Below are 12238 nucleotides of genomic sequence, written 5' to 3'. Positions count from 1 at the left end.
CGTCCAATTCCAACAATACTGAAGTGAAGAAAGAATCATCAACAAATAAAGTCTTAAATGCATTCTAAATTTAATAAAATTGTAGGCCTCTTTTATTTTTCCAAAAATTATTCTGAAATAAAAAGAAAATAAAATGACAAATAAAATAATTTTTGTATTTTTAATCAGTTATTTAAAAAAAAATAATATTTATGTAAAAAGAATTTTATAGCAAAATTAACTATAAAAATTTTTAAAGATAAAGATTACGTGTTTTATTTATAAATTATAAATATTGAATATATATTTTTAAAAATTCTTGCGCATAAAATATGGCATATTTTTTATATTGATTTATTTTTTATTCGGTAGTTTAATTTAGTTAATTATATGAAATTTGTTTCTCTTTAAAAATTTCTCTTCTTCTCTAGTATTAAATATGAAAATACATAAATAATAATTAGAAAGTGAAAGCGGTAACATTTGTATATTTATTATTAACGTATTAAGAGAAATATATAATATTCCTTTGATTGAATAATTATAATGATAGCGATTATATATATTGACAGCTGTCAAATGTGGAAAGTTGAGAGAAAAGGAGATTTCACATGCAGTGCTAATTAAGGCAGCCGTCGTACTAAGCTAAGTGAAAGGGTTAAAAAGAAGATCATAAACTAATCGATAACGAGTATTATAAAAGTTATCGCGCGGAGAGGGAAAAAGCAGTCGGAATAAACAACAGGCTAGTCGTCGTTAAATCGATCGAATTCAGCACGAAAGCAAACCGCATCGAAACGTCTCGCGAAAGTCAATTTAAGAACCATAATTTCTGCGAAACTTTTTTTTCTTGAGTAATTTTTCCGTTGTTTTCATAAAAAAAACGTATCACGTTACCACGTAAAAATGAGCGAATTCTCAAATGTATAATAAATGCACATCCACAATGTTTCGTTCATAATTTCGTAAGAAACTCAGTTTTAGCAAAATTCTTCTGCACATGTCTCGTCAATTATTTTTTTTTACTACTTGTAAACTTATTAGCGCGTACAGATATATAAAAATTTATTTAATAAAAATTTGCTCAATATTTTAATAAACGGTGCCATCCAAGCTTTCAGAATTGTATTAACAAAATTTTTAATATGATATTAAGAAATATATGTTTAGCATTAATTATAATTTTTTCGCATAGCTCTTACGATTATTATCAATTATCAATTACACATATTTTGATTTTGACATTTGATGCTTTGAATCCGATCAGAGAAGCGCGAGTAAAAAAGAAAACGCCGATATAGTCACATATATGCGGAATGTGCATCCAGATATAACAATAAGTTGTACGAGACATTAAATGCAATGCGAAAAAGATGGAAGTTGGTGGAGAACCACGATCGTCCACTCAATTACGGTTTATGGAACGACTCAAGCTCGATATAATTGCGATGTAATCATTAATGCAATGCGCGGCTTACTAATCCTAAAATTAGTAGAGACCAGATGGCGGCAGCTGGCAATTACACAGCACCGGGTCAGTGATATTACAAATGTATCCCCCATTCATATTATATCTGCCGCATATAAGATAATATTCGATCTTATATTTTTTTCTCGTCATTAAGATAAATCACTGTTTTGACCATATTAGTATAAAATGTATCTTTACATATACGCTCGTATTTTCATGATGCTATCATCGATTTAACCTGTATTAATTTTACTGATGTAATTTTAAATTTAAATTGTATGGGATTAAGAAACTCGTGCTCGAGCTTCGCAAAATATTCAACGAATGGGCGCCGTCGCGTTTCTCTTTTTGATGCGGTAAGCTTCAAGATATCTATCTTGAAATGTTTTTGGAACGAGCGATCGGATCGGGAACCAAGGACGTCGCTAGCAATGTGAGCGGAAATCAAGCAAAGAGGGCGAGCGCGATTCTCGTAGACAGTGAGTCAGTATGCGAGAGAAAGAAAGAGAGAGAGAGAGAGAGAGAGAGAGAGAGAGAGAGAGAGAGAGACTGAGTCAAAGGTAAAGTCCGTAGGTTGGGTGGGTGCATGGGATGGGATGATATGAGGTTAGGTTGGTGGTCGACGGGGCTCGCCTTGGTCTGGCACCGCTAGTCCTTCCCGTATTGATCGCGTGCTCCTTTCCTCCCTTAGATACCGCGTCGACCCTCTCTTAAGCCTTACGTATGGCCCGGGTTCGCTTCTACCTTAGGCTCGACCTTAAGCCGAGACGTTCATGGCGGATCCTCCGCTCGGGGTTAAAATCAAGGGTTGATTTATATAATTTTATCGAGCTTATCTCTCAATCTGTATCTCTTGCACACACAAATGATTGTGATAATAAAACGCGATTTAAGTAAAGCAGATTTTTTCATACTTGGAAATTCAAACTCGACGGAATCTTGTCGATAATATTTTTCATAGTTAGCAAAAGCAGACTTATTTTATTCTGAGCAATAGTAATTTTTTTGATAATTATCACATTTTTAATTATCTGAAAATTATTACCGGAAAAGATTCGGAAATCCTTGGAAAATTTCGAGTTTTTTTACTTTATTGATTATGAGATTAATCAATCAATCAAATCAATTAAAAAGAAGAAATCAAATAGTGACAATTTTTTACATCACGAGTATAAAGTAATATCTGTCATTCTTATTTTATATGCAAAAAACAGATCATTCAAGCAAATAATAAAGTAATAATTCAATATATCATATAACGATTTTCATTGTTTTTAAATCTATCACGTGCGATACAATCACTTTTCGCACAAATGTATGTATATTTCCACGGGAAGTGTTTACGCGAAACACACGAATGCATTCGCCATCTGATAACATGTTTTTTTTCCAAGGCAAGGTTGCAAGATGGTTGCCGGTGCTCTATATGCATATGCGCAATTTGAGGAAGGGGATGTATTTACCGCACCGTTTAACGATCTTAACGAGATACGATGCCGAAGAGCTTAATTAACGGAGGGTCTGAAAGAGGCGTCCGTCACGCGCGCTCGATATGTGAGAGCGACCAATGAATTACCGGACGAATTTAAAAGATATTACCCCTCAAAGTGCAGCAACGAACGAACTCTACAGCAGGTGAAGCTGTCGACGAGCTTTTAATTTTTGTAAAACAAACACTCGATACATTTTTACATGAGCAACGAGCAATCAAAAGATCCAAAAAGAAGAAATCTCTAGTTATGTTTATTAGAATTTAATTCGTCAAAAACTTCGTCGAGCTTTTGAAATTCCTTGCTAGAACGTCAATTATCAGTCGTTGCAGTCTGTTATAATTTTTTTTCTAAATAACGATGATACTTTTAACCAAGATGTATACTTTATCGAAATTCTTCCTCGCGATTAACAATAAGAAAATTTCATGGCGGATTAGCTGATCCAGTTTTGTCGTCGTCGCTAGGCTCGGTCGCGTGTTCGTTCGCGACGCAATTAGTCGTCGGATAAACGAGAGTAAGGCGGCCGAAACTACAGATAAATTGTCGCGAGGGGACGGCGGGAGGGAGGAAAAACCGGGCCGGAAACCAGGTTAATTTGGATGCGGTCGCTTTTAATCGGTCGTACCAAGATGGAGCATTATACGGGATCGTTTAATGATGATAACGCATGCAATGCGAATAACGTTGCGTATGAAAATGAAAATCCCCACGAAAATCCGCTAACCATTACACGAATTCATTAACGTTTGTCTTGATGCACTTCGATATCTTTATTGATCTCTAAAATGCGAATGATTTCTTTCTGTATCTTTCTCTCTCCTTGGCAAGGTCGGCGTTGATGTAGCATTCATCACATAAATTTTATTCTACTTTGAAATCGTGCATCAACGACTGATTAGAAGCATGCATTCGATTCTATCGTTAAATTAAAATACACAATTCTATGAATATTACTATCACGATGTGTATTTATTTATACTTGGTGATATTATATTATTTCTCCTGCGAAATGTTTGCAAGAAAAGATTAATGACAAATGTGTAAAATAAACTGTATTCCGGATATACAGATCAATTAATACTCGAGAATTTTAATATAATTTGCATACAATACTATATATTTAAAAAACACAACTGAAATTATGGCATTAATTTTAATATTTCATCTATTTTATCGCGATAAACGTGTTGGATTATTACATCGAGTTGCGAATTTAAAAAAAAAAATTCGTAAAATAACACGATTCATTAAATCTGTTTTCTCTTCGATATTTAAATCCGATATCAAGTCGATCACGCACGGTTACGCATCGCGGAAGCGCGGGTGTTTCTCTTCCGCAAAGGACCGGGGGAAAAACAAAGAAGGAGGAAGGAAGGAGGAGGCAGAAAAAGATGCGGCTTTTTATTTCTCGCGTGAGCCGCTCGGCGAATCCAGTCGCGTGCCACTCGCGGGCGCACTCGCGTGTTCCGTCCAAGCGTGAACTTCTAATACCCCTTCATCCTCACCTTGACTCTCCCGCATTAGCGGGTCGCCAATAATACTTTACGCACGAAATCTTTCCATTTTCTTCGCTCGCATGCGAGCGGGAGTCACGGGCACGGACGCCGATGCCTGACACGATCGGCACGTGGTATGCAGATTTCGAGTTCAAGAAACCAAACGGTGTGTTCTTCGCGGACATTCATCACGAACATGTGTAAAATTCATCCACAAACATGGATTAAATGATTAACGCAAGAAACTATGATTAATTCGAACATTTTGTACATCTTGATTATACATTACATATTCCCAGTCAAGTCTAAGGATATGACTCATCTTGAATGATTTCTATAAATAATATAAAAGCGTTTACGAAAAAAATTACTCAATTTAATATAAGCCATACAAGAACATTTATTAAAATTTAAAAGTGCATTAATATAAAACATAAAGTCGAATAGCGATTCCATTTTGCTTCGTGAGATATCTGACAGAATGATAGTCATGATCGTGAAGACCCCGCGAACTGGTCGATCGAGAGAAAACCCGATTACTTCCCCAAACAATGCAATTATAGTAGTAAGGGCGAACGAGTCTCGCGGGATGTCTACCGCGGAATGGCTATGTCGGCCATTTCGAAGGGACGGGAAAGGAAGGGGGAAGCGCAGGAAGCGGAGAAAATCCTATTATAGCTCCGTATCCTACGCGACGTGGTACACGTAGCGTATGGGGTGAAACGAGACGAGGTCGTAGAGAGACTCACCCCTCGCGCACATCCGTATTGACGCAACCGCCAGGAGCCCACCCTGCGGATTAACCAATCAAAACGCAGCATCCGCGCATGCGATCGCTCGGAAGTGTGCCATTTTGTATACCTCGCTATCGCGAGACGTAATCGAGGCTCCCACCCGATGCGGATCGGAAAATGAAACCGAGAGTTTGACACAGTGACATATTTCGTCGTAACGAGAGGGTGCGAAGGCACAGGACAAGGCATACGTTACTCGTACGAGCGAATTGTACGATCAGACGAGCCACTCTCGGCTTCTTTTACATTCTAGAGGAGTTACGCGACTACCAGATTTTATATAAAATACGCCTGCGAATTTCTGATAAACCACGTCTAATCGCCCTAATAATTATTATGGCCGTTTCTAAGACACACGAGCCTCATTTTATCCCGGAAGTAATGAGATAGTACGAAGTCTACGATCGCATTGCTTGCGAGAATGTCGGAAGCCGGGATTAGGAAGCCGCGAGATATCCGCAATTATCGCAACTTTACGAGCGTGCGTCGCGTCGGCGCCGTGAAGCGGGAGAATCCTGAGATACCACGGAAAATTTAACTCTTTATAGGCCGTGAAGCGTAAGAAAGTGAAGATAACAAAAGTACAAGAAAATAAATATTTTAAAATTTATATATAAGATATATATATTTTCCAAGATATAATCAAAGTTTCTTCCATTAAATTCGAATTTTTTTGTTATTTATTCCACAGTGAAAAACTCACGAGACAGATTACTTATTTTTAATTTTATACCTTCATAATTATATATATGTCTCTCGTAATGTCTCTAGTATTCCGTTTTAAAATTAAATATCAATTAATTCGCACTGATATATAATTCCCATTTTCTTTTTACATGCCGATTTCAGCGAGCCATATTTCAAAACAATAAGTTGCCGGTTCCCGATTTGGCGTGCCTGGCACTGCCACTGCGAAATAAAACAAAACAATACACATTTAGCTCGCAGAGAAAGCGGTGGAGCGGACGGAGGCTTTAAATGGTTTCCACCCTGCTTCCCCGAGCGATGTATAGCGCGTCGGCTGAAGACTGGTTAAAACTGGGACGGATATTTTCGGCTCTTCGATGCGCGGTGCGCATTCGTTTGTTGCGAGAGAGACGGACAGAAAGAGAGAGAGAGAAAGAGAATTCGTTTGGTATTTGCCGGTATCGGGACCGCCGATAAATGGGAAAACTTTCCCGGGGCAGTTTTCAGAGCGCGTTCCCGGCAGCGAGAAACAACGCTCGCCGCCCTCGCCGCTTTCCGAAAGGCAACGCACCCTTCCGTTTTCGTGTCGACGTGCTATTCTCGCGTGGCGGCTCGAAATTGCCCGTGTATTTCGGAAAGCTTAATCGTGCGCGCCACGTCGGATTACGTCCTTGAATTATTCTTATCGGCACACTCGGTATATGTACCCTTTAGCCTCAAGATTCATTTGCTCCGCCAAAGTTCGCTTTTTTTTCCATAAAATTCCATCACTGTAATTATTGGATCACGTGTACTCGATAGAGATTATGTATAAAACAGATTTCTTTTTACAAAATATTTCTGTCACTGTTAATCACGATTTGCATATTTTTCAAAATTCGAAAATTTATACTTTACAGATTGAAAAAATGTAAAATGACATAACAATATAAGGATACATATATTTTTCATATTTTTTATTGCATTTGCAATAAATACAAATAAATTTATATTTATTTTTAACACCATCTATTTTTTCATATTCGTAAATTTCGTGTACTTTTGTTATCGATATTTAATTCTCTCAATTTTATTATATTTATCAGTTGAAAAACGTGTGGGTGAATAATGTATGTGCGAAAGCACGTTCCTCTTTTCCGAGGCAGGCCTATATAGCTCAGTGATAATCGGATAACAGTTATTTTGGGCATCGAAGTAAACACACTCGAGTTGCAATCTCGTTTGGTATTTACCGGTATCGAGTCTGCAGACAAATGAGAAAACTTTCCAGGGAACGTTTTCGTACGATGCCGCCGCAAAACGCTAGGCCTTTGCTTTCGTACCCTAAAAGGCAACGTACCCTTTCGTTCTCTCGTGCCGCCGCTCTATTCTCGCAGGTATATACTCACATGTACGTTTAACTACGTTTAAACCTATATTTTGCGGTGCTCTTAACTTAACACGCCACGAATTAGCCTCTTGAACTTTGCCCCGGTGCAAAAACGGAGCAGTCTTTCGGTTTCCGATTATCATCAATTCCGGATATTTTACACGACGTGTTTTATTTAACTGAGACGATTAATAGACGATTTGGAGCATCGATTATTATATTAATATTAATGCAGATATAATTATTTTACAATGATAGAAATGCGTACGTTCGTTATATTCATATTTTATTCAAATATAGTTTTTAACAATACACAAGCAATTGTGCTTAACTTAATTAGCGAATCAATTTTCTGTTTCAGGCACTGAACGGGTTCCTGCTAATATTGACTTGCGACGGGGAAGTGTTTTTCGCTACCCACAGCATAGAGAGTTATCTAGGCTTCCATCAGGTGTGTTTAAATTTATAATTGAGCCAATTAAGCTATTATCATCATGGCATAAAATATACATATGCCATAGAATATTTTAAAATTTTTAGAATTTTATATTTAAAATACAGAGAGAGTAAGTGCATTATTGATGTAGCAGATACATATGAAAATATTATATGATGTGTAAAATATCTATATCCTTGCAAACTACCTAATGCTTTTAGCAAAACAATTATTAAATAACTATAATTAAAATATTGAATTTTAAAAGACATTATTATTAAAATCCACATTGTGAATAATCTAAATATCTCTGAAAAAACATCTCGCTTGGAATACGTCAGAATTCCATGCATATGAAACAAATCTTTGTCGATAAATCTGACGATGTTTTAGGGAATTATTTACGCTCCTTTTAAAAGCGCAGTCGCGCGGTGACGTATTTTATAGATCCATAATATTTATAAACACAGAATACGTTTGCCCGTCGGCTGCCTTTTATTACGAGGTAATTCTGGACATAGTTCACCCTCGTTAGTTTATCTTCAGTCACCGTGTATCCACACCCGACATGCGGCAGTCACGCCAGCGCCGTCAAGTTCACCGTACGTGTCACGTTTGTCCGAGCGTCATCCCTTTCACGAGACAATGTACCCTTTCGCTAGGACTGACGGCCGACATACATTTTTCAGTAGTAACAGTAGGTCATATCACAATCGTGCAACATGCATCGCCATTACTTAGCCCGGCCTAAACAAATCTGTCCGAGATGTTTGAATAAAAGGATCTCTGTCTTCATAAAATATTCTGTAAAATTTATTTTTGATAATTTGTAAATGGAAATAATATTTTTCAATTTTTTTATTGTAAACATCTCTGTAATAGTTTGTATAAAATATTCATAAATGCAGAGGATAAAAGTATAAATCAAGTTATTGAAATCGTACTTCATATCGAAATATTTTTTTCTTTAGATTTAATGTTATTTAAATATGATGATTTTGCGCAGATTTCTATTATCCTAATTTATTGCTAGTGGATTTGCACGAGTATGCTAAAGTGGGATCGTACCAACGAATTTCGATGTGGCTTTTAATTAATTATGACGCCGGAAAATCGTGCGGAGGCTGGGCAGAGGCTCATTAAGGACGACGTAATCTCGGTGATTTTACTCGCGTCGACAAAGATCGCGCAAAGATCGTTTCACTCGTGTGTGGGAACTACGGAATACCGATCCCGATTCGCCACATTCGCAGACCGAATCTAATTGCGATCCACACTGTTGCACATTCGATTGCTACCGACGTTGTTCCCGCGCACGATCATTTGGATACTTAGACGATACCTACGTTCTCTCTTCGAGGTTTCCCCCTTAATGATAAAGCGGCCGTGTGTAACCACAGTGTTGGCGAGGACTATTGGTTCCACGCGAGAGCATTGTGTACACAATGTGGAAACCGATTTCGCGCTATATTCCCGATACATATCGGCGAGGAACGCCGCGTTCTTCGCGTTCGATCAAGCCATTAGAGTCCCACTCGATTAGATGACGCATCGGGAGAGGTGTCGGCAGATTCTCCAGATTTCTCCAGCTCACGAGAGTTGCCGTGTTTCTGCGTAGCTTTGCGTCCAAGCGTCGACGAACAAGAGTAATAAATTCGCAAATAAATATGCATCCAAACTTGAAAAATTAATTGGCACCAATTTCTACACAACAAAAGTAATATTTATATGATAAATAATTTTTAACTTGTGTGGAACTAATTTTTTTATGAATATTTTTCGATAAAATCTTTTCAAGACAAGCTATTTTTTCTTTTTAATTTTATTTCTAAGTTGAAAGAGATACTTACGTAAAGAGACGTATATTACATTGTCCGTTTCGGGAAAGCTGGCAATCTCTGATCGTGTTATATTGCTGGTCGTCCACGCGAGAGCGCATTAAAGAATCATTCATCTATCTATGAGGGGGATAGGTGCTCGACTACCCGGCATAATATCGTCACTCGAGCCCCCTCGGTAGGTAGGCAGATAGGTATACACTCCGGCACGCACGCGAGCGCAATGTGCATACATTGTAAAAAATGACGGATGATGATTTCCCGAGCCGATGACTCTCTATACGGGGCGCACGCGAACGCGTTGGCTATGAATTGCAGAAAATAGCGGACGATGATTTTCTGACTCGATGACCGCATATCCGAGACAACAACAAAAAAAAAGGAACGAAGAAAAGTGGTTTGTTATATGCGAGCGTTCTAGATTTCCTCCTAAATATCCCCTCGCGACACGCGTATGTGTGCGTTCGAAATCACCAACGGAAATCATTCGCCCCGGTTTCGCTGGGAATGACGGAAGTCGAATCGGCTTCTTGCAGAAGTCCGCGGGAATGTGATTGTGGGAAAAAAAATACGCAACGCGAGTTTCATCGTCATTTTCCGCGTGCAAATCGAAGATCTGATTTATGCATTTTGCGTATTAATATTTATACAAAGATTTATTTATCTATATTTGTACAAATTAATTTTTTTATCGCTTAACGCCACATATTAAATTATTAATATTTCTGATATTCATTTTTGTAACAAACTTGGCGATGTGAAACACGTGATGCAAAAACATTATATTGAATATGTATTAGAATATCACATGAATAATTGCTAAGAATTAATTAAATGGAATTAACATTTAAAAACAAAGGTATAATTTACTGAATATTTTATTTTTTATATCAATTTATGTGTAACATATGCTTTATTTATTTTTTTGTTATTTATATTTAAATTTTTATCTTGAAAATTATATCGATAAACTCACTTTATATTTAAAACCAACGCTATGCTTTGACTTGAAAATATGAAAGGAGAGAGAAACGTCGCATGATAAGATACATTTATCTTTCTACTTGCGGAGAATGACACTGGTTGTTCAAGTCTCGTGTTGAAATATTGATTTATTCACGCGCACTCGTGTGTTTTACGCGTTTCTTACTTTGTGTGACGCAGATTTTCCGATAGCATCTCGCGATAGTATCTCGCAATGTTCTTTGCGCATAAATGGACCTTACGGACCGTACGTGTTATAAATTGTATCGAAGGACCCTTGATTCGTATTCTTTAACAAGCTCGAATTATTACGCCAACTTCGTGCAAGTATCCATTGAGACGTAACAATGCACGCAACCGGTACCGTATATGTTGTATATATGATATATGTATCGAGAAAAACAAGAACGATTACTTTGCACGAGCTGCATTTGAAATAGATAGGCGTCTTGTTAGGATTTTTTTTTATTCGAATCTAGTATCTTCTTTCACTTGAATCATGATTTTTATCATCATTTTATATCACATTATTGGACTTTTCTAGATTTATTATTCATGAACAGGTTTCGCCTGTTATTTTTTATTTTAAAAATTTCTCCATGATTAATTTTTCTTCTCTCCTTTTCGTATATTTATTAATATTTATATATTTTCCTTGCGGCATAAATTTTATTTACTTTGATGCATCTCTTGTTCCTCTCTAAAATAATATATTTCAAATATGTAATATGTTACAGACTCAAAAATTGATGGTATATAATTATTATGTTTTGATAATGTCTGTTAAATCTGAATATTTTCTATTCATTACTCGCGATCCAGAATACATTGCATCCCGTTACGAAAATCATTCATCTGCATCCGTAATGAAAATAATCCACCTCGGACTTCGTGCAAGTGCCCGAGATGTTAGAAACGCGAGCGAATGCACGCAAACTTAAGAGCGCATTCATCAGATGCGTTGTAAGAAGACATTTTATAGGGTAACATTAGGAAAGCACTCTCTCGAATACCCTCATTTTTTCAAGCGTAATCATTTTTTAATAATCAATCGGCAGAAATTATTGATTTATTCTCAAGTTATTCTGTCTCTAAAATTAACTTAAACAATTTTTTTTTCGTAGCACTCACAGCAAGGAAAGATTTTTATCGGGATTTTTATTTTTATATAATCATGAAATATTTTTTTAATTAAATGATCATGTTTTAAATTGCAGGATGAAAATTAAAAACTTGAAAGAGATAGGACATTTTAGTTCGAGTGTTATATATAAAATATGGGCCGAGAAAATATTAACATCTCATTCTCTTGCACACGGAATCCCTCGATTCCCGTCACCTCATATCCAAGTCTGTGCACTCATCCGTCCGCGATCTCTCGGCGAGGAAAAACCCCGGTCTCAACCCTCGTCCGCTCAACCGTAACGCACGCGACACGCAGCGGCCGCGATGACTTCGCATGACTCGATGACCGCATCTGAGTCGACATAATCGCGACTCGGTACGTTTCGGACAACGCGATTACACGGCCCCGTAACCACCCGCGCTCGCGAAAACTCGGTTCGAGATCCTCGGTCGCGGGGCCTCCCCCTCCAGGCGAGGGGGCGAGGGAAAAAGCGCGTAATGACAGCGTCCACCCACAATGTAATTCACGAGAGAGGTCTCGCGCGCTCGCGCCGACTCTCTTAGTT

General features: G+C 37.5%; 1 protein-coding gene across 7 annotated transcripts in view; it reads left to right on the top strand.

The window, feature by feature from the left end:
- Positions 1 to 12238, top strand: part of Ss (aryl hydrocarbon receptor spineless) — a 199051-nt gene that overhangs the window by 161920 nt on the left and 24893 nt on the right. For all 7 annotated transcript variants that reach the window (XR_014436620.1, XR_014436621.1, XR_014436619.1 and 4 more), the window contains one exon: positions 7651 to 7740. Coding sequence is in view for 1 of the 7 variants with exons in the window: in XM_083088460.1 (XP_082944586.1) it covers positions 7651 to 7740 (90 nt within the window). In the remaining 6 variants the exon portion in view is untranslated. The remainder of the gene's footprint in view (positions 1 to 7650; positions 7741 to 12238) is intronic.

Source organism: Camponotus vicinus, unplaced genomic scaffold (assembly GCF_025532165.1).
Source record: "Camponotus vicinus isolate PSW18456_S1 unplaced genomic scaffold, iyCamVici1.0 SCAF_14, whole genome shotgun sequence".
NCBI classification, from domain to species: domain Eukaryota; kingdom Metazoa; phylum Arthropoda; class Insecta; order Hymenoptera; family Formicidae; genus Camponotus; species Camponotus vicinus.
Note: the sequence above shows the minus strand (reverse complement) of the source record. Positions and strands in the feature narration are given on the sequence as shown.